We start from the raw sequence: 23,120 nt of genomic DNA, 5'->3' as shown, positions 1-23,120 counted from the left end.
AGGCCCCAGGCATTTTAGACTGAGCAGCCCATTTTTTTATTTAATTTTTTTAAGCCAAAACCTTACTGCGAGAGAGGGGCCAAGACCCTTGCGAGCTTATTGGAGGGCGGCAGACCAGCACAGCACCAGTGAAGAAGAATAAAGACAGTATTTTGTCCATACTGTATCCTAAGCATGTTACATATCCTACGTGATGTGCATAGCCTGATACATCTATATTCCTCCTCTGACAATTTGTCTGGACTACCAGCCTACTGTCCTGCCTTGAGCGCCAGCATCTCTATTGAGGGTCACATCCCCAAAAGTGAAGGAGTATAAGTCCCATCATGAACCCCTGAGATCTGATGATGTGGCCCCTCTCAAGGGTTCATACTGGGACTTGTAGTCCTTCACTAGTTGGGGGGGGGGTGTCAGGTCCTCAGCTCTGAGGAGTTCATGCTAGGACTGGTAGTCCTTCACTTTTGGGGGAGTATTATCAGTCCCAGCATGAATCCCTCAGATTTAAGGACTCCTTTTCTATCCCTCTGACGGTGTCATCTGTCATCCAGCTCCAGCTCAGCTGCCATCCTCTCTGTCCCCGCATTTCTGCCCAGCTCCCTCATGACAGTCCAACAAGTTTCATTCCCGGCCTCACCTCAGACTCAAATTCACTTCCCTTCCCTTCCTGAGTAGGGGGCCACTGCTGCAGAGGCTGGAGGAGGTAGGTGGCGCTGAGCACTAGGAGGAGGAAGTGGCATCCTACTTAGCTCTGAATGCTCTCTCTTCATTACATGAAGGCTGGTTGCTAGATGCCAGGCAGTTCTAGCAACCAGACAGTGGGCAGTGGCAGCCAGCAGTGGAATCGGGTCTCAGACAGGCTAGTACTGTGAGTGAATTGGTGGCCATTGAAGCATCAGAGCGGCCTGTGGGGCAATTGCCACCCTGCCCCCTGGCCCCAGTCCTCCCCTGACATGTGGCCCCAGCCCACCAGGCAAATTCCTGGTGTGCCCTATGGCCAGTACGGGCCTGATGCTGTCTGCAATTAAATGGAATTTAACACCCCTGAATTAAAGGGAGGCAGTGAGAGACGATAGAGATAGAGAGGTAAAGATAGAAAAGAGTTGATGTGGATTGGATGAGAGGGTGTTAATGAGAGTGATGATATCGGATTGTTTGGCAGCACAGGGGGAGGAATTATATTTTAGGGCAGCTTTACACAAAGAAAAGTCTTGCAGGGGCCTAATTTTATGCCACACCTGCCTAAGAGCATGTCATTTGAGACTTCTGGTGTCATTGGTTTGCCAGGGTTGTAGTGATCTGAGCTTAAAGGAGTTGTAAAGTCTCAAGGTTTTTCGACTTAATGCATTCTAAGCTCTACATTAAAATGTATATGCAGCCAATGATTTTTTTTGTTACCTGGTTTTGCATAGAATGGAGGAAGTTTTTTACCTTTGTTACGTTTTACTGCTATCTGGTGCTGTGTTAGGAAGATTTGTGCCTGTGTCCTTGTTGTCAGGAACATCTCTCTAAAGAAGCCCTTGAGAGCAGTGGTGGTATATTTCTTGGGGGCAGCAAACAAGGCACCCACAACCCCCCCCCCGTTTTTCCAGGTCATCTGCAGCACCACCCCGGGTCAAGCACACCCCCTCTTTCTCCGGATGACAGGCTTCCCCTGCGTCTCCTCTTCTTCAGCATCATGGCAGCTTCTGCCATGCATCTCTTCACTCCTAATCGGGTGATTGACCGGGAGGAGAATTAGGAAGACAATAGCGAATATTAAATCGCTATTGTCACACAAATGGGTGGGCTCGGAGCGCATTACTCTGCGCCCCGATCAAACCCTTTTTTGAAGCCTATTAGAACCTCCGGCTCTAATCACGTGCTTCAAAAAAAAAAAAAAGTCTATTGGAATCCATGCATCCAGCGCCCCACATGTAGATTAGGGGGCCGGATGCATGGATGGGGTGGCGCCCATGAGCCCTGCATTACGAGATTACTGCAGGAATTCTAATCTGTCCCCAGTTTATCTAAAACTATAAAAACAACTTTTTTGCCACAAAACAATATTATCCATTTGTGAAACTTGGAACCCTTTCTATTCAAAATGGTTCTTGCCCCTATTATGTGAATTGCATGTTTGCACCAAAAAAAAAAAAAAATGGCATACTGTATCCTACTGAAGTTATCCTGGCTCTGCAAGGGCTTTGCTTATGTCAATGCTTTTATAGCATGCATTGCAAGAATGTCGGCTCATGCCCTAACACACGGCAACATGTCTTGACACACAACCTGATGCATTAATGCACTTAATGATGCGCACAGACGCATCCTATCCTGTGTGTTTACAGTTGTTTTGGTGCATTTCTATTCATTCCGATGGAAAATGCATAAAAAAAAAAAATGAATAGTTGTGAACAGGGTTGATGCTAGACTATTATGCACCCTAGCCAAAACCAGCTACTTCCACCACACCCCCCCAAAAAACCCCACCCACTTTCTCTTCCCTCACCTCAATCACCGCTGAACGTTCACTCGCTGCATGCAGTTCTGGATCTTGTGTGCAGACTTCTCACATCAGAGCGCTTCAATCCGCTCCCATTAAGACAGGAAGCCCATGGGATAAAGATTTAGTTGCAATGGACAGCACATTTTGTTTACCCATTGGCTGAGGAGGCAGTGTCATCACCTCATGCTTCCTTCTCGGCCAATAGGTAGCTGAAGCTCATAAATGCATCCCTCCTGACATCACACAGGACTTCCCAAGTTATTTTACAATTCGGGCAAGCTTGAACATATGTATTATATTATGGGAAGATCTGTAAACACTGTCCCTGCCAGGCCACCCTGCCTACCAGCAGCATGGAGAAGACAGGCTGGCGTGTGGTAGTTTGGCAGTGGGCAGGGTTTTGATTCCCTCTGAAACCCCCCTTATTTACGCCCCGACAGCATAGAATAGGGAAAGCAGTGGCCATGGCTGCGCCCCAGACGGCTGCCTAGTTCACCTAGTGGTAGCGAATAGGCCCTAAGGGCAAAGATTGCTTTAAAGGTTAACTTCACTTTACAGTTCCTCATGTCTTTGATGTAACCCATAGAGGTAAATGCTTACAAACCTCATGCATCCCTATGGCTGGTTGTCAGAAACCATGAAATCAGGCCGAGACAGAAGTACAGTTAAATCACACTTGTTTAATAATACAAGTAAAAAGAACAAATGTAGTCAAAATATAGCCAAAGTTAAGTAACCGAAACGGATAGTCAGCCAAGCCAGATGTCCGGGATCAATGTAGTGGAACAGCAAGCAGGATCTGGAGCCAGAAGGGTTGTCAGCAAAGCAGGTCTTGAACAGTTTCGCAGGAGAGTTTCTGTTATGTTGGCGAAGGCAAAGGCAGAGCTCCTCTGGACTGGACGGCTTTAGGGTCCTTTCACACGGGGCGGATCAGTTCTGATCCGCCCCGTGGATATCCGTTTGCTCAGCGGGGATCACTCCGCCGATCCCCGCTGAGCAGGGAGATGACAGCTCCGTCTCTGCACACTGCGCAGGGACGGACCTGTCACAGCGCCGCTCTCCCTTATGGGAGATCGGATGATGACGGACCGCAGTGCCCGTCGTCACCCGATCCGATCCGCAAACGGATGGAAAAATAGCTTTTTCCTCCGTTACACTTTTTCGGATCGGAGCGGGTCGGATGTCAGCGGACATGTCACCGCTGACATCCGACGCTCCATAGAGCTCTATGGAGCACCCGTTCAGGTCCGCCTGAAAAACTGACAGGCGGGCCTGAACGGGACGTCAGTGTGAAAGGGGCCTAAGTAGGTAGGACTGACAAGCACGATATCATCAACAGCTGAATAACTGTGGAGAGAGATAGGAGCTGGCAATTAGCCGACAGCTGAGCGGCCAGCTCAGAGAAGGAAGGGCTGAGCCAAGCCCTGACACTGGTCCATACTGCTGTGAATGGCCAGTTATCTCTTGCATCCCCAGAGTAGGACTGAAATGGACTCAGGGTTACAGTGAGAGGCAGAGGAAAGCAAAAAACTTTACTAAAAGTTGTATTTTAAGAGCCTCAAGAAAGCCAATGAAAGCTTGATGGAGTCTTTACTAATTCTTATGCTTTTCAAGCTAATGTTTACAATCTAGACATAAAAAAATGGACATATTTACGACTCCAATGCAAAAATAGATCAACAGAACCCATAGCGATGGGATGGGACCCTTTTCCTCCCCACAATACCATGAATGAGCCGGCATCTGCCATAGAGACAAACGGGTAATCTTTGGAGTCTCTAGATACTGCACACCAGACTCAGCTCATTATTCCCTATGGGATTGTGGTGAAGAGAAAATTTTGAAGGCAATAGAAACAAAGTCACAGCTCTTGGCAGGTCATTTGCTAATTATAAAACAATTTGGGAGGACAGTACCTCCAAGAAAAGAGGGTATGTATGCGACCCCAGATGGTATGTATACCAAGAATACTTTATTTGACTTGACAAATAATATAAACCCTAGTATAAACTAAAATTAACAATGTTGTTACTTTAAAAACACACACACACACACACACACACACAGGGCCCAGACTCAACATGACAACACAGAAATATATGAACTAATATATTATCTTCAGATACATAGCACCCGTAATGCTTCACCTTGTGATTGGATCAACTGGGTTTTTTGAGCAACAAGCCACCAGGTTATTCTTTTCTATTGTTTATTCTATTATTTTATTTTCTATTCAAATTTGGATTCCTGCTATTCATAATTCGAGTTTCAGAAGATGGTTATATTTTTTTTATTTTATTCTAGTCTATGCTATTCTATTCCTTTATTTTTTATTCTATTTTATTTTGTTCTTTTTTTTTTCCTTTTCTATTTTGTTCTGTTTTATTCTATTCTTTTATTTTCTATTATATTCTTTTCTAATCTATTCCTTTATTTTCCATTCAATTTTATTCTCTTCGGAATTTAAAATTTGAGAGCTATTTGAATTTGATTCAAAAAGTATTCAAATTTGATTTGACAACTATTTGAATACGATTTGACAACTATTATGCCACGTACATACATTTGGATTTTCCGACGGGAAACGTTCAATGTGAGCTTGTTGTCGGAAAGTCCGACCATGTGAATGCTTCATCGAACATTTGCTGTCGGAATTTCCACACACAAATGTTTGATAGTTCTCAAATTTTCCGACAACAAAACTTGTTGTTGGAAAGTCCAATCGTGTGTACACAAGTCCGTCGCACAAAAGTTTGCGCATGCTCTGAATCAAGCAATAGGAGCTGCACTGGCTATTGAACTTCCTTTTTCTCGTCTCGTCGTACGTGTTGTAAGTCACCGCGTTCTCACGTTCAGAATTTTGGGCCAACATTTGTGTGACCGTGTGTATGCAAGACAAGTTTGAGCCAACAACCTTCAGAAAAAAATCTACGGGTTTGTTGTTGGAAAATCCGATCGTATGTACGGGGCATTAGAATTTGCATTTCATCCAAAATTTTAATTTGTTATTTAGGATTAATTTAAATTTGTTTAATTTGTAATTTCAGAAATTCAGATACATCTGAATTTCCGAATAATGACAATTTTGTACGAATCTCAATTCGTAATGAGACGACCCGCACATGTCTAGCTGGGACAGGATTGCTGTGATCACCGTAGTTGTATGACGGTTCCTGAAATAGATCCAGTGGCGCGCTAGCGCTGTGTGGTGCCGGAGGCCATGATGTCCGCTGGCCACCCGCAATCCCTCCACAGAGAGGCAGAACAGGGATCTGTCAATGTACAAACAGATCCCCATTCTGACAGGGGAGGAGAGAGAGATTGCCTGTTCCTAGTGATCAGGAACAGTGATCTCTCTCCTCCTCCAGTAAATACACTCCCCCCACAGTTAGAAACACCTCCCAGGGAACACATTTAACCCCTTCCCTGCCAGTGTAATTTATACAGTAGAAAAAAGGGGGGGGAAACACCACGCTATGCTAAACCAACACAGAAAATATGAAAAAACAGCTGCCAACACTTCAAACAAAGTTCAACAAATATAAAATAACAAATAGTGTAGCGCTGAAATGGATAACAAATCTATATAAAAAGATAATGAAATTGTGAAAAAGCAAAATATTAATATACAAAAAATCGTGAATACTGAGAACAAGTAAAACACGGTAGACAAAGTCTGCTTGAATAAACTAGTGCGTAAATATTGTGGTCAATCTTCCTCAAAAAGGAATAGGAGTTTCACTGATCAAGTGCAACCAGATGTATCAACTTGTCTGAAGTGATCTAAAAGGTAGGTAGAGTACTAGAGTACTCTTACCAGAGCAGGTGGACTCATCAGTCTTACGACAGTTGAGTCAAAAACGCTTGGGATCCAAACATGGAACCGAATAATGGATTGAAGATGGTCAAACCAGGTGCTGGGGAGACTTCAAACGATGGGAGCCCATGAAGGACGTCTCTCTGAGTATTCCTCAGGTTGTCCGGATCAGGTATGGCCCGTTTGGGGTTCCAGCCCCAAATGTAGGAGAGGGTTCACAAAAATATAGTAAAAGAAAAAAGAAAGCTCCAAATGGTGCAGGTCAAAAAATAACCATTAGGTTTTATTTAAAAGGTCATAAAAATGGACAGAAGTTATGACATGTGATCACAAAAAGCAGAATAAAAGCAATGTGGGGTGCCAGATGCAAGCCCGACGCGTTTCGACAAAGTATGGCCCCGGTTGAAGACACTTTGTCGAAACGCGTCGGGCTTGCATCTGGCACCCCACATTGCTTTTATTCTGCTTTTTGTGATCACATGTCATAACTTCTGTCCATTTTTATGACCTTTTAAATAAAACCTAATGGTTATTTTTTGACCTGCACCATTTGGAGCTTTCTTTTACTATATTTTTGTGAACCCTCTCCTACATTTGGGGCTGGAACCCCAAACGGGCCATACCTGATCCGGACAACCTGAGGAATACTCCGAGAGACGTCCTTCATGGGCTCCCATCGTTTGAAGTCTCCCCAGCACCCGGTTTGACCATCTTCAATCCATTATTCGGTTCCATGTTTGGATCCCAAGCGTTTTTGACTCAACTGTCATAAGACTGATGAGTCCACCTGCTCTGGTAAGAGTACTCTACCTACCTTTTAGATTACTTCAGACAAGTTGATACATCTGGCTGCACTTGATCAGTGAAACTCCTATTCCTTTTTGAGGAAGATTGACCACAATATTTACGCACTAGTTTATTCAAGCAGACTTTGTCTACCGTGTTTTACTTGTTCTCAGTATTCACGATTTTTTGTATATTAATATTTAGCTTTTTCACAATTTCATTATCTTTTTATATAGATTTGTTATCCATTTCAGCGCTACACTATTTGTTATTTCATTTATACAGTAATCGGTGCATTTTTATTGCACTGATCGCTGTATAAATGTCACTGGTCCCAAAAAAGTGTCAAAAGTGTCCGAACTGTCCACCGCAATGTCGCAGTCCCACAAAAATTCGCTGATCACCATTACTAGTAGAAAAAATGCCATAAATCTATCCCCCATTTTGTAGTTTTTTTTAACAAAAATATGTAGAATACATATTGTTCTAAACTGAGGAAGAATTTTTTTTTATATTTTTTGGGGGGGGTATTTTATTATAGCGAAAAGTAAAAAAAATTGCTGTTTATAGCGCAAAATATAAAAAACACAGGAGGTGACCAAATACCACCAAAAGGAAAAAAAAAGGACATCAATTTTATTTAGGTAAAATGTTGCACGGCCCCACAATTGTCAGTTAAAGCGACAGCCCTGCTGTATCGCGAAAAATGGCCTGGTCATTAAGGAGGGTAAATCCTTCCAGTCCTTAAGTGGTTAACATACAACTTTACAGGGTATACCTTTGCTCATGACTGTATGAAGAACCATAGGTTCATATGTTTACATGATACGCGAGTTTGAGTTACCTGCGCGCCCTGACACAGATCAATGTCTATCCCACCTGTGCTTTCATTACCCTGGAAAATGGTGTTAGCTCTTAGGCAGAATATATGATGAACATTGCTTGAGCACTATTAGGGATATGAACTCATTGCCAACACAGTGAATTCAGATGTGCGGTCCTTTTTTGGCTATGCCAGTTTTTCATTAGCATCTTCATGATTATACATATACCATACAGTATCTCACAAGAGTGAGTACACCCCTCACATTTTTGTAAATATTTTATTCTATCTTTTCATGTGACAACACTGAAGAAATGACACTTGTCTACAATGTAAAGTAGTGAGTGTACAGCTTGTATAACGGGGGAGGAGGAGGAGGAGAAGAAGGACGAGGACAAGGACAAGGAATTGGTTTAAAATTTTTTTTTTTTTTTTAATTGTGACCAATTATGTCATATGCCTTTGCTGCTGGAGCTCCAGGAGAATAATCCAGATGATTTTTGGAATTCTCTCTGGATGATAGACCCCTGCTTTCACCAACTCTTGCCATTGTTGACCCCCTATATTAAAGAAGCATGACACATGAAGCTTTTATTTCATTTTTTTGGTTGAATAATGATTTGGTATAATTTTTGGATGCATAGAATGCACTTTTTGGTTAATGTCTATTGGCAGATAGCATGTCTAATTTTGTTTGTTTTCTTTTTTTAATGCACAATATAACAATTGTGTAGAATAATACTTGGCTATGAGTTTTACTTCAAATGACAATTTTATTTTTTTATTAAATGTAACTGCCTACTCCCAATGTAAAATTGACAAAAGGACACTAACATAGATATATCTTAGAGCTTAAAAATTATGGGATAATGGTGATGTGGTAACTTTCCCAAAGAGGGGGGGGGGGGGAGAAAACGCAGCTACATTACTACAACATTAAATAAAGAAGAAGAGAATGTACGCTGCATTTTGAGATTTCATAATTTGCCACATTATGAACTCTAGTTTACAAAACCAACCGCTTCCAAGCATGTGTGTTTGTACTTTGGACTTCTATCTGATGGACTTGTGTACACACGCTTTTAAAATCCGACAACACACATTTGTCCGCGGAAAATTTTAAAGCCTGCCATTGTTCGATGGAGCGTACAAACGGTCGGCTTTTCCACCAACAGCTTGTCATCACACATTTGCTGTTGGAAAATCCGATCGTGTGTACGCAGTTTAAGACTGGGATGCCATTAACATGCGTATAAAGGCAGGTGTCCCAATACTTTTGGTAAAAGTGTATGTAGGCAAGGACACCCAAAGCACAACCACAATTGCAGGGACCATGGAGAATCTGTTTTTTTTTTTTGTTTTTTTAAAGGCACTAGCAATAGTGTGTGTACAGGTGCCACCTAGGTTATCACCTACATATGAGGGGCTTTAGGATTTCTCACAATGTATTATAAAAAAAAATAATACCAAATAAATCAACATGTGTATTCAGGTTATGTCCCCTGTGCCTATTTTTTCATTTTAGCTATTCTTAGGCTTTAAGTTTGATGCTGAACAGCTTTTAACACAAAAGAGGCAACACAAAGAAATTCTCACCTATTTCAAAGTCATATTTTATTACAATTCACAAAGAATTTACATAAGTAAAAGATAGACGAGTAGGAATCTGATCCTACACTTTCAGATTGGTGCGGTCGTGGTATTTCTGGTAAGGATCGTCGGGGTACCAGTTCCTCCTCTTCCAGAAGGATGTGGTCATTTTATCAAGCAGTTTGCTCTGCGTTTTGTTACAGAAAACAATTTCTCTCAGGCGTTTTTTCCTGGCTGCCCTTTTCTTCCACAGCTTCTTCTTATAACCGGCCTGCATAATGCAAAGGTTTTTTAGAATTTATAACGAGGACTCCAATGAAACACAAATCAGTTAAACATACATAACCCGATGCTATGTCCACTTGATATGAGTTTATTTTAAATGTGAGCTTCGCATGCACAAAGATTTTACCAGTCTTCACTTTGTAATGCATTAAAAAACAAAAATATTTTAGTGGAAATTTGCCTTCTGCCCCATCAGTTCTCTATGCTGGCATATTATTATACAGGATTTATATAGCGCCAACAGTTTAGGCAGCACTTTACAACATGAGGGCAGACAGTACACTTACAATACAAAATCAATACAGGAGGGATCAGAGGGCCCTGCTCGTTAGAACTTACAATCTGGTATTGATGATTAACCTCCTAATAGCAAGCATGCTTACACATATCCATATCGCAGAACAGGTCTGTTATATTAAGGGGATGCCTGTTGGACTGTGTCCTCATATTTAGACACCCTTCCTTTGCAGCCACCGAAATAGTACAGTGGAGTCAATGTGTGTTTCTTGTATATATTTTCCTGGGAAAGGGGTTCATTTTCTATTTATTTTTAGTTAATTGGTATTTTGCAGGTTATAGTTGGAAAAAAAACAAAAAAAAAAACCCCAAGATCGAGATGTTTTTTGAGAACACTCCTTGGTAACGCATCACAAATTTACAAGGAAATGTGAAGAAGCTTGATGTCTTATAAATATTTGCTCCTATTCCTCTAATATTTTTATGTTCCGAGTTCTTAGAATTTGTCATAACTGCCCTCTAGAATGTTTGTGTTCACCACTATTGTTATTAACTAATGCAAACTGTTCTGATGTTAATATTTACCTCTGATTATGGAAGGCTTAAGTGAGGTGGCACAGAGGGTGGTCCTTAAAGCCCACATGACGCACATATGCAACCATGGTGGCCAATGATTCCGCGCTGAGGGTGCGCTCACTGCCTACTCCCATCACAGTGACCGACCTGTCACCTTCAGACTTGTGTGATAAAAGCCCATAAAGTTCCTCTATGGTAGAATCTATAGCACTACGGCATGCCAGTTCACTGTGAACCTTTATTCATCCGATCTCAGACCCTGCATCCACGTCTGTAGGAGTAGTGGGACTGCACCAATAAGTACCTATGGAGTCAATGCCGAAAGAGGAGCTAGCTACCTCTAAATCTATATAAAAATGTACACTTCATAGCATATTTATTCAAGACTCACATTTTTATGAAAACTGCTAATCATGATCCCATCAATCATCTCACCTTCCTTCGAATCCAGAGCCCACAGTGTAGACGCATAAATCGTTCCACTACAGATTTCACAGACTTCCTCTTCCCTTTTCGAAGGCCAAAATATGTGACCGGTCTGGATGACTGTTGGAGAATGCTCGGAAGCAGTGGTGACACCCTATAAAATTATTATTGCCTGTGTCAAAACGCTCAATACAGATTTAGCACTGTTATGTTATTAACTAAAATTTCAAAGCTTTTTTTGTCTCCATAAGAAAAGGTGAAATTTGCTTCTTCAACCCATCAATGTATTTACAACTTACAAGAAAAAGAATTCAAAAGTATGTAAACCCCAGAATCTATTTTTGACTGGCATCAAGCATCACTGTGTACAGTTTCCTTACAGAGGAACTGCAGTCTGCTCACATAATTTGTGATAAAAAAACATGTTTGCCATTCTGAAGCTTCCCTACAACCACTTTTCATATTATTTTATATATACTGCAATTCTATACGTGCCAAATATGCTGCAGAAATCTCTCTCCACCAAGTCTGGCTTCAGTCATTTTAACTGTGGGCAGCTGAAGCGGCTGCCTGTTCACTTCCTGTATTTACAGAGGCACACTTGCAGCTCTCACTGGACCTCTTATGACTCATCCCCCTCCCTTCCTCCACATGGGCTCCTCCAGGATTTGAACCTCCCCCTCCCATCCTGGCAAACTCTCACAAGTGTGGGAGAGAGCTGTGGATGATGTCATAAACCTAGACGAATGACCAGACAAGAAAGAGGAAGTAGGCTGTATAAGGTATTTACTGGCAGAATAAAAATGTTTTACGATCCAAAAAGGTTAAAAACAACAAGGGCAGAAGATTTAATAGATGGAAAGATGAAAAAAAAAGTTAAAAATAACGACTGCAGGTCCGCTTTAACAAAATCATTTTGTTTTTTTATGTTGAGATCCTATCAGTAGCTGCACTTCCAGCTGCAGGCTGACAGTGTTCATCCACTACCCTGCAATTACAGAGCTTTGAAAAAAGTAGTCATATCCCTTGAAATTTTTCACATTTTGTCATGTTACAACCAAAAATTTAAATTTTATTGGGATTTTATGCGATAGACCAACACAAAGTGACACATAATTGTGAAGTAGAAGAAAAATGATAAATGATTTTCAAATATGTGAAAAGTGTGGGGTACATTTGTATGAATTTTGTAGAACCCCCTTTCGCTGCAATTACAGCAGCAAGTCTTCTGGAGATGTCTCTACCAGCTTTGCACATCTAGAGAGTGACATTTTTGCCCATTCTTCTTTGCAAAATAGTTCAAGCTCTGTCAGAATGGATGGAGAGCGTCTGTGAACAGCAATTTTCAGTCTTGCCACAGATTCTCAATTGGATTTAGCTCTGGACTTTGACTGGGCTAGTCTAACACATGAATATGCTTTGATCTAAACCCTTCCATTGTAGCTCTGGCTGTATGTTTAGGGTCGTTGTCCTGCTGGAACCTCCGCCCCAGTTTCAAGTCTTTTGCAGACTAACAGGTTTTCTTCTAAGATTACCCTGTATTTGGCTCCATCCATCTTCTCTGTCCCTGCTGAAGAAAAGCATCCTCACGACATGATGCTGCCACCACCATGTTTCACGGTGGGGATGGTGTGCTCAGGGTGATGTGCAGTGCTAGTTTTCCACCACACATAGCATTTTGCTTTTAGGCCAAAAAGTTCAAGGTTTCAATTTCTCCCACTTGAGCTGTGCATCTCTGCAGCTCCTCCAGAATTATCACCTCTAGCATGTTTCTCTGATGAACGCTCTCCTTGCCCAGTCTGTCAGTTTAGGTGGACGGCCATGTCTTGGTAGGTTTGCAGTTGTGCCATACTCTTTCCATTTTCAGATGATGGATTGAACAGTGCTCCGTGAGATATTTTTTTATAACCTAACCCTGCTTTAAACTTCTCTACAACTTTATCCCTGACCTGTCTGATGTATTCCTTGTCCTTTATGATGCTGTTTGTTCACTAAGGTTCTCTAACAAACCTCTGAGGGCTTCACAGCACAGCTATAGTTATACAGAATACGCCTGCCCCCAATCAAAGAGGTATAGAGGAAGGATGCCCCATAGGGTTCCCCTGATGAAGTCACGTGACGAACACGTGTCGGGACACTAGCTACCGGAAGTGACGCATACAGAGCTCGTTGCTCGTTTATACAACACTCGTTTTTACTCTGCGTTTGTGAGTATTTGTCTTTTTGCTTTTTTAATAAAATCTATTGCTCAAATATACTACACTATGGGGCATCCTTCCTCTATATCTCTTTGATCCCACATACATGCCATCCACTGAGGGACCCTATTGCTGAAACACCTCAGAGAAACCTCTTAAAGGGGCCACACAGCATAATAGGCAGAACAAATTACGCCAGGATCTGGGAACACCACAACGGGATCTTAAAGGGAAAGACCACCAAGGATCTCAAAGATCATTACATACGCTGTTACCTTACAGCGGTAAGGGGACACCCATTACCAGATCATACAGGATCACGAGGGATATATGCCCCACCACTATTCCCCATCGCAATTTCTTCACGATTAATCACATTGTCATACTGAAGCACTGGCACTGCGATTTTGAGGATAATCGCTGCACTTCGCACTTCTAAATGGACATTTGATATTTGCATTGGTTCTGTTGCTTTTTTTCTTATATTTGGGAAGGATATTTACCTGTATTGCATTAAAGCACCAGCACTTTATGCGATTCTTTAAAATTAATCGATACACGTTGCACTTTAAATATATTTTTTTCTATATGTGCTCTAGTAATATATATTTCTGGTATATAGTCATACATTTTAATGTCACAGTTATATGAACACGAAAGGAATCACTACTTTTTTATTGAAGTGTGCTATACGAATCTATATGTATGTTTTACTTGAGCAGCTGACTATATGATATGCCGTATCTATATTTATACCTATCCAGTCTATAATCTTTAGGATCACTGCCTGTTCAACCCAATTTCTGATATAGCATAGTGTTTTTTGGGGGCAGGCGTATTCTGACCCAGTATAGCGCACCACTACTCTTACTTTTAATTTCTCTGGGTTCAGACATTTCCCTTCGGTGCGTGCAGCAGTACGCCATCTACCTTTACCCTGACTTGGCGCAGGAATACTCTCCTACACTATAGTTATACAGAGATTAAAATTACACACAGGTGGACTATATTTACTAAATTAGGTGACTTCTGAAGGAAATTGGTTCTACTAGATTTTAGTTGGGGGTATCAAAATAAAGGGGGTTGAATACAAATGCACACCACACTTTTCAGATATTATTTGGTAAAAAAAAAAAAAGTGAACAAACATTTATCATTTTCCTTCCATTTTAAATATTATGTGCCACTTTGTATTGCTCTGTCTTTTAAAATCCCAATAAAATACATTAACGATTTTGGTTGTAACATGACAAATTGTGGCAAATTTCAAGGGGTATGAATACTCTTTAAAAGCACTGTAATAGCAGCATCTTGAGCTCGCCACGTGAGCTTCTTCAGTTGGCCATAGGAGTTTGTTTTATCAGATCTATTCGGCAGCCCAATGGCCCACTAAAGTAGCTCACCCGGCAGGCTCAAGATGCAGCTGCTAGTTGCAGGGTAGTTCATTAATCATATCCTCACCTGAGATTAAAGAGGAAATGAGGGATTAAGTCACTTTACATACGTTGGCATACACCTCGGTCTTAAAGCGGTAGTAAAGCTGCTGAGTTTTTTTTTTTTTTCATACCTGCAAGGGAAAAGGCATAATGAGCTAGTATGCACAGCATACTAGCTCATTATGAAATACTTACCTTATAACGAGGCCCCGACATCTCGCCTGATGCACGCAGAGGGAGCCGACATGTTCCCTCGGCGTGTATACCGGGTATCGCGGCACCGGCGCTGTGAGTGGCCGGAGCCGCGATATTGTCACTCCCGTGCATGCGCGCGGGAGATTTCTTTCCGGCAGGCTCTGGCGTTTGCTGGACTTTCAGCCGAGAATCCCCTGTGCGCATGCGCTGCTGCAGTCAGCGTCGCGCATTGCGAGGGGGATATCTCCTAAACCGTACAGGTTTAGGAGATATTTTTTTTACCTACAGGTAAGCCTTATTATTATAGGCTTTCCTGTAAGTAAAAGTTGTAAAAAGGACTATACAACCACTTTAACCTATCATAATTGATCACAGAGTAATTGTGACAATTCATGTTTTTCTTTAAATATGTAATATATATTTAAAAGAAGTATGTTTTTTTTGTTTCGTTTTTTTGTGAAAAACTGAAATCTGGAATTCAACAGCTCCTTCTAGATTCAGCCGTGACCATGCCACTTATGCATTTTGCACTTTTATTCAAAGGAACAGCACAGTGCCTGGTTTAGTGTTCAGGTGTGTGCCTGTTCAGCAGGTGCAGCCACATCTCCCGTTGGCGGAGGGGCAGAAAGAAAGGGTTAATTGCTGAAGTAACCACCCCCTCTAAACTTTCAAACAGCAAATGGACTGTCACTTGGCCCTATATGAAAGATGAAGTGCCCATGCTGGAAAAAACAAGAGAGACAAAGAGAGGGAGAAAAGAAATAGCAGCTGATTCATGATTATGGTAATATTTATTAACTATTTAGCCTATCCTTTACTTCTCCTTTGAAGTGAAATTTTGGCTATGCACCTAAATAGCCATAAAACCGTCCCCTCCCCCCTACTAAAATCTATGCCAACTAACCTGTGTAAGAAAGACACCTATTTTCAGCCTGCTCCAGGGCAGTCACATGACCTCTGTGTCAGCCAGCTTCGGTTATAGGGGAGAGGAAAGAGCACTCCAACAATGACTAGCAAAGCCTGAAGTGGCAACTTCACCCATAGGCTTCAATGGCCTTGTCGGTGTTCCCTCCTCTCCCCTGCAGCCGTGCTGGCTGGCACAGGGGAGCCGAATCACATGCCTGGATCGGAGGCTAGTTAGGTGTATAGTCAGAATTCCACTAGAAAACACATACAAATAGATCCAGACAAAAGCAAGAAAATTACCTCACCTGCTGAGTATAGAGGTGTTCTGTGTCAATAGTTGACTATTAGATGGCGACAAGAAGACCCCTGGTGTAGATTTAGTGAGCCCGGATATTCCTCTTACATGACTGGTTACAGGGGGAGATAGCACAGGCTTCAAGAGGACTGGAAAATACAAGAAAGAAAATCACTATATCTACACAGCAGACAATATGAATTGAATGAGTATGGGGGATGCCAGCTAAATTTATAGTAGTCATAGCCCATGTGCACACAGGTACACTCTGAATGTCACCTGCTTGCGGATGAACCAACTGAACTTCACTCACTGCATGGTCCTGCTCTGACAAAAGCTATTCATTCAATCGACATTTTGTTGATGGAGCCCGTTGGAAATTTCTCAGTTGAACAGTGGCTGCATCCAATCAGATGCAGCGGCCGTTCTCGTATTTTGACAACCGTCCAGGCCAGCTGTCAAAATACAATAGCCGCAGCAGGAGTTCAATTTATTCCCATTGTATAGTATGGATGGAAGAATTTTTTTTTGTCTTTTTTCATCATGTATGCTAGCTTTAGTATTTGGTCCATTTGTAACCTATTTTCTTTTGAAAAAAAGAGAAGTCAAATGCACTACCATGCAGGTTTTTCATCTATCCACTTATGTTTTATTTTCCACTCAAACCCCAGAGATGAATCTGACCTTGCCTGGTAAAGAAGCTACTTTCCTCCCTGCTTTTCAACTACCACATGCTGCAAACACAGTCTTCACCTGTAGATGAATCAAATGGGATTCACCAATTCAAATATAAAAGGTGCTCTGTAAACAATGTTATATCCACCAGGACTAGCTGAAGTTTGGAGCAGAAGAAGAATGGATACTAATGTTATTTACAAGGGAGCTATGGAAGAATCCAGATGCATCTCTGAGGTTTTTTGCCCTTACGGCAAACCTGTCAGTCTAAAAAGTGCCCACCCCCTCATTCAGTAAGAGAGCCTAATGCCCTTTCACACAAAAGGGTCCAATCAGGCTCACCCAAGTTCTTCAGGTGATCCCGATCATACCTTCCATTCCCCCCTATGTGGGGGGAAACTGATCAGTCCCCTTCCGTCAATCGGATCGGAGGGCAGCAGTCGGGTGTAAATAGACAGCAGAATCTGTTTACGCCCAGCAGCTGATACAGCACAGCAGGCTCTGCCCGTGTCTGCTCTGCAAAAGACCCCTTTCACAACGATGCGCTTTTAGGCGTTTTAGCGCTAAAAATGTAAGGCGCCTCTCATGCCACCCCAGTGGGAAAGCCTGAGTGCTTTCACACTGGAGTGGTGTGCTTGTGGGATGTTAGAAAAAGTCCAGCAAGCAGCATCTTTGGGGCGGTATACAACCCTCCCCCACCACCCCAGTCCATTGAAATGAATAAGCGGCGCTTCCAAATTGCCTGGAAAGTGATTCGGAAGTGCCAAAGGGGGTCATTGTCATGCTGGAAAGTCCAAAAGTGTCCCATGTGCAGCTTTGGTGTAGAACAATGGAAATTGTCTGCCAGGATTTTCTGATAACATGCTGCATTCATCTTTCCATCATTTTTTTTAACAAGATTCCCCATGCCTTTAGAGCTCACATATCCCCAAAACATCAGTGAGCCACCACCATGCTTCACAGTTGGTATTCTTGTCACTAAAGGCCTTGTTGACCCCTCTCTAAAGATAGCGCTTATGGTTGTGACCATAAAGCTCTATTTTGGTCTCGTCACTCCAGATTACCGTGTGCCAGAAGCTATGAGGCGTGTCAAGCATATTGTAACCAGGATTTTTTTTTTTGTGGCATTGGCTCAGCAAAGGCTTCTTTCTGGCAACTCGACTACCCAGCTCATTTTGGCGCAAGTATTGTCCTATTGTGCTCCTTGAAACAACCACACCGTCTTTTTCCAGAGCAGCCTGGATTTCTCCTGAAGTTACCTGTGGGTTTTTCTTTGTATCCCAAACCATTCTTCTGGCAGTTACAGCTGCAATCTTTCTTGGTCTACCTGACCTTGGCTTGGTATCAAGAGATCTCCAAAATTTTCCACCCGGCCCTACTGAACTATTTAAAGTGCATGTATACCCAGAGTTAGGCTTTTACCACTTCGGTATTCAGCTTTGTGATAGAATGCATATAAGAAGAAGAAATGTTCCCTGAACTCTAGCAGATGACTACAAAATTTCCTACCTGTTCTTGCTTCAGACTGCTGAAATGTTCTTGCAAAGTGCCTGAAAGATGAGGAATAAGCATATAAAATTATAAGAGGAGCTGCAGTTCCAACACAAATCAATACATAAGCAGTAGTCTGCTGCATATTCTGCTATATCTCAGTTAGAGCGGGACCCTTGAACCTGGATTTGTTGTATAGACAGTTATAAAATCTCTTTAGTAGGAAATTACAAGTCATCCTTTACAGACAAGTTTACAGACAGCTGTATAAATGCGAGGGTATTTTAGAGAATTTATGGCCAATTTAGAGCAGTTGTATTTTCCGCTTGCTCATTTTTTTTTTTTTTTTTTTTTTTTTACGTACAGTTAAGCCTATAATAAGGCTTACCTGTAGGTAAAAGTAATATCTCCTAAACCTGTACGGTTTAGGAGAAATTTACCTGACATCAGTGGCGCATGCGCAGTGAAGGTCCGGTGTTCTGTCAAATTAGCCAACTCATCAGAAAATTCAACCATGTCACTTCCAGTTTCTTTAACCACTTCAGCCCCAGAAGGATTTTTGCCCCTTAATGACTGGGCCATTTTTTGCAATATGGCACTGCGTCGCTTTAACTGACAATTGGGAAACAAAATTGACGTCCTTTTTTCCCCACAATTAGAGCTTTCTTTTGGTGGTATTTGATGACCTCTGCGTTTTTTTTTTTTTTTTGCACTATAAAACAAAAAAAAGCGACAATTTTGAAAAAAAAAAAAAAAAAAGCAATATTTTTAACTTTTTGCTATAATAAATATCCCCCCTAAAAATATAAAAAAAAAAACGAAATTTCTTTCCTCAGTTTAGGCCAGTATATATTCTATTTTTTTTTGGTGGGGGATTATATATATTTATTTATTTTCGCAATAAGCGTATATTGATTGGTCTGCGCAAAAAGTTCTAGCGCCTACAAAAATATGGCTTTTAACTAGTAATGGCGGTGATGTGCGATTTTTAGGGAGACTGCGACATTGCAGCAGGCAGATCGGACACTTTTGGGACCACTGACAATTATACAGCGATCAGTGCTATAAAAATGCATTGATTACTGTGTAAATGTCACTGGCAGGGAAGGGGTTAACTCTAGTAGTGATCAAGGGTTTCAATGTGTTCCCCCGTGAGTGTTTATAACTGTATGGGAAGGAGACTGACCACAGGAGGAGCCAGATTGTTGTTCCTAGCTAGTAGGAGCAGATGATCCATCTCTCCTCACAGAACAGGGAGTTGTTTACACACACATCCCCATTCTGGCTCTCGTGCCCGTGCGTGGCTGATGGACATTGCGGCCCGCTGGCCACGTTCAACGGGTCCCCCCTGCTGTGCAGCGTGCGCCTGCTATAGTTTTTTAAAGGGCCGACATACAGCTATGGCAGGGGTTGACAAATTTGCTTTGAATTTAGGAGCCAGTTAAAAAAGTTAGGAGCCAGTTTTTTTTTTTCAGCTCCCGGGGTAAGGCCACTCATTTTCACCCCCTATCCCTAACTCACAATGGAGCACCCAGTCAATAACTCCATTGAAACGCTGTTACATCAGGGGTATGGGCTGACCAGAAAGAGTAAGGCTGGCAACAGATGGAACTGGCTGGCACTGGCAGGTGGCACTGGTTGCCACTGGAAGGCACGTGGAACTGCCAGATGGCACCGACAGGTGACACTAGTTGGCATTGGCAGGTGACACTGGTTTGGAACTGGCAGGTGACACTGGTTTGGAACTGGCAGGTGACACTGGTTTGGAACTGGCAGGTGGCCCTGGTTGGCGATGGCAGGTGGCCCTGGTTGGCGATGGCAGGTGGCACTGGTTGGTGTTGGCAGGTGGCACTGATTGGCGGTGGCACTGATTGGCGGTGGCAGGTGGCACTGATTGGCGGTGGCATTGGTAGGTGGTGGCAGGTGGCACTGGTTGGCGGTGGCACTGATTGGCGGTGGCAGGTGGCACTAACTGGCGGTGGCACTCGGCACTGGCGGCACTGGGTGGTGGCAGGTGGCACTGGGTGGTGGTTGCAGGTGGTATTGATTGGCGGTGGCACTGGTTGGCACTAGCAGGTGGCACTGATTGGCGGTGGCAGGTGGCACTGATTGGCGGTGGCAGGTGGCACTGATTGGCGGTGGCACTGATTGGCGGTGGCACTGGTTGGTGGCAGGTGGCACTGATTGGCGGTGGCACTGGCTGGCGCTGGCACTGGTTGGCGCTGGCAGGTGGCACTGGTTGGTTGCAGGTGGTATTGATTGGAGGTGGCACTGGTTGGCACTGATTGGTGGCAGGTGGCACTGGCAGGTTTCACACGGAGCACTCTGTTACTGAAATGTAACAGAGGAGCTGGCGGGACCCTGCCGGGGTGTGAAACTGACAAGTAACAGAGAGGTGGATATGTCAGATTTCAGCCTGATGTCGGGGTGGGCGGGACTCAGCAGCTATCAAACACCAGCCAACGATTGGGCTGCTTAAGAAAAGGGACAGGCCACATACACGTAGCGGCCCGCCCAGATCCCATTGGCTGGTGTTTGATAGCTTGCCGGGTCCCACCCCCACCCCGGCCGGATCCCGCCCACCCTGACATCAGGCTGACAGATCCTCCTCTCTCCATTGCGTGTCAGTTTCACACACAGCGCGGTGCTGCAGAGTGTGAAGGAGGGAGGAGGACGGCAGTCAGTGTTATGCGTTGCATGTCTGGGGCATCAATAGTGAGTCGGCTGGTGGCAGCTTAGGCGCCAGGTCGCGATTTCTGGTCGCATTGGCGACCTGGCGCCTGGGGTTTGTCGAGCCCTGAGCTATGGTGATTTACGCAGGAGAGCCGACCTGCCAAAGTATAACCACTTGCTTACTGGGCACCTAAACCCCTCTCCTGCCCAGACCAATTTTCAGCGCTGATGCACTTTGAATGACAATTGCACGGTCATACAACACTATACCCAAATTAATTTTTTATCATTTTTTTTCCCCCACAAATAGAGATTTCTTTTGGTGGTATTTATTCATAGCTTGGATTTTTATTTTTTGCTAAACAATAAAAAAAAAAAAAAAAAAAAAAAAAAAAAGAAGGAGGTAAATTTTGAAAATAAAAAATCATGTTTAATAGTTCGCTATAAAATTTTGCAAACAGGTCATTTTTCTCCTTCATTGATATGTGCTGATGAGGGCTGCACTAGTGGGGACAGGTAAGGTGGCACTGATGGGTGGCATGGATGGGCAGCACTGTTGTTGAGGCACTGATGAGTGACGCTGGTGCCTAGTGCTAGGGGGCACTGAGGATCTGGCGGCAGCTCGTCGTGATTGGCACTGATGTCCCCCTCACAGCCGCCGGTGATCGGCTTTTTCTTTTTCTCCTCACGCCGTCAGCACGAGGAGAAAAAAAATAGCCAATTACTGACAGCTGATCATGTGGTAAGGGGTCAGGATCGACCCCTCACTCCGGTCTGTGATCCAGTGAATCTCGTAGACTTGCTGATCACAGAGCGCACCCTGCAGGGGGCGCGCAGGCCTCTCAGGCATGGGAGGACGTCAATAGACGTACTCCCGGCAAAGCAGGTCCGCGCTGTAGCCGTCATTCGGCTATAGCGTGGATCTGAAGTAGATAATGATGGTGGCTGGTCAGCTAGTCGTTAAATCATTAGTAATTGGAGATTTTGACGAATTGCTGTTTGGACACAACACCGGCAACCGAATACATTTCAAATTTCTCAAAGTCTCCAATTACTGATGGTTTAAAGAAACTGGAAGTTAAGTAGTTGGAGTTTCTGACAAGTTGGCTATTTTGACATTACTCCGGCGTATCGTGCTGGAACGGAGAGCTCCCGCCCGCGTGCATGATGTCATTGCAGCTCCGGCCACTCACAGCGCAGGAGTCCGGAAGAAACGCAGAGGGAACATGACAGCCCCTCAGTGGTGACCTGCGGGCGCTTTGTTCTAAGGTGAGCACTTCATAATGTGTAGGTATGTGGTGCATACAAGCTCATTTTTGGGGGGGGGGGTATACAACCGCTTTAACCACCTCAAAACCACCATACTTCTGTGATATATATATATATATATATATATATATATATATATATATATATTTTTTTTTTCATATTTATATGGGATGATGGTGGAGGATAGACCCGCGATCCCCGTATTGTTTCTTTCAGCCTCCGATTCCCTATCAGGTACAAGTGATTGGAGCGACTGTCATACCGCCCAAAAAAATGTAAATCCTCAATTTTTTTTTTTTTTTTTTTTACTATTCCTTTATATTGGCTTTTAAAATGTACAAATTTAGAAATCGGATGGAATGTTTAGTGCTGGGAAAAGACTTTTTGAAACATAAAAAGTGCATTTTATACACAACTATAAAGATCAGACCAAGATGAGGGTGAATGGGGGAGATTCAATGACTCCAAACCAGAGACAGATGGGAGGTATGGGCTATACCACCGTCCCAATACTTCTGGTAATATAGTGTATCCCCCCCAATCCCCAGCAGAAGAGGAGCTGTCACCTATAGGGCAGACCAGTCCAGTATTCCTCCCCTCTACACCTCACCATACTGTCCCTCACAGTCCCCAGTAGAGGTGACATGTCCTCTACCAGGGACATTGCCTGCAGAGAGCCCAGTCTACCTTCCACAACCAAACTACCACCTCTCCCTCTCCGCCTGTACTGGCACCACACTCCCTCCTTCCTCCCGGTACCTGAGCAGAGTCCCCGGCCGGACACACACCGCCCGGAGGGGAGCACAGGACAGCGCCATATTCCCGAGGCCTCAGCTCCCCGGACTGTACCATCTGCAGAGGGGTCCTCTCCGGACTGTACCATCTACTGCGGCATACTTCTATCCAGGCTATACCATCTACCGAGGCCTCCTTCTATCCGGACTGTACCGTCTATAC

The 23,120-nt window shown here is 43.3% G+C and overlaps 1 protein-coding gene across 1 annotated transcript; it reads right to left on the bottom strand.

The window, feature by feature from the left end:
* Positions 1 to 9,500: 9,500 nt before the first annotated feature.
* MRPL35 (mitochondrial ribosomal protein L35) lies at positions 9,501 to 23,086 on the bottom strand. The gene is made up of 5 exons (XM_077477964.1): positions 22,923 to 23,086; positions 18,240 to 18,280; positions 16,066 to 16,204; positions 11,035 to 11,179; positions 9,501 to 9,772 (listed from the first exon to the last, which is right to left on the bottom strand). The coding sequence occupies exons 1-5, from the start codon at positions 22,979 to 22,981 to the stop codon at positions 9,584 to 9,586; spliced, it is 573 nt and encodes a 190-aa protein (XP_077334090.1). The 5' UTR covers positions 22,982 to 23,086; the 3' UTR covers positions 9,501 to 9,583.
* Positions 23,087 to 23,120: the final 34 nt, after the last annotated feature.

Source organism: Lithobates pipiens, unplaced genomic scaffold (assembly GCF_037356315.1).
Source record: "Lithobates pipiens isolate NorthernLeopardFrog02 unplaced genomic scaffold, aLitPip1_a1.2 Scaffold_13, whole genome shotgun sequence".
Classification (NCBI taxonomy): Eukaryota; Metazoa; Chordata; class Amphibia; order Anura; family Ranidae; genus Lithobates; species Lithobates pipiens.
The sequence above is the reverse complement of the archived record's forward strand: the minus strand, read 5'-3'. Positions and strand labels throughout refer to the sequence as shown.

Coding starts and splice junctions, on each gene's coding strand:
- MRPL35 (XM_077477964.1), bottom strand. CDS start 22,981: ATGGCGCTGTCCTGTGCTCCCCTCCGGGCGGTGTGTGTCCGGCCGGGG. Junction 11,180..16,065: donor AACACCTCTATACTCAGCAG/GTGAGGTAATTT, acceptor ATAATTTTATAG/GGTGTCACCACTGCTTCCGA. Junction 9,773..11,034: donor GGCTCTGGATTCGAAGGAAG/GTGAGATGATTG, acceptor TGCATTATGCAG/GCCGGTTATAAGAAGAAGCT.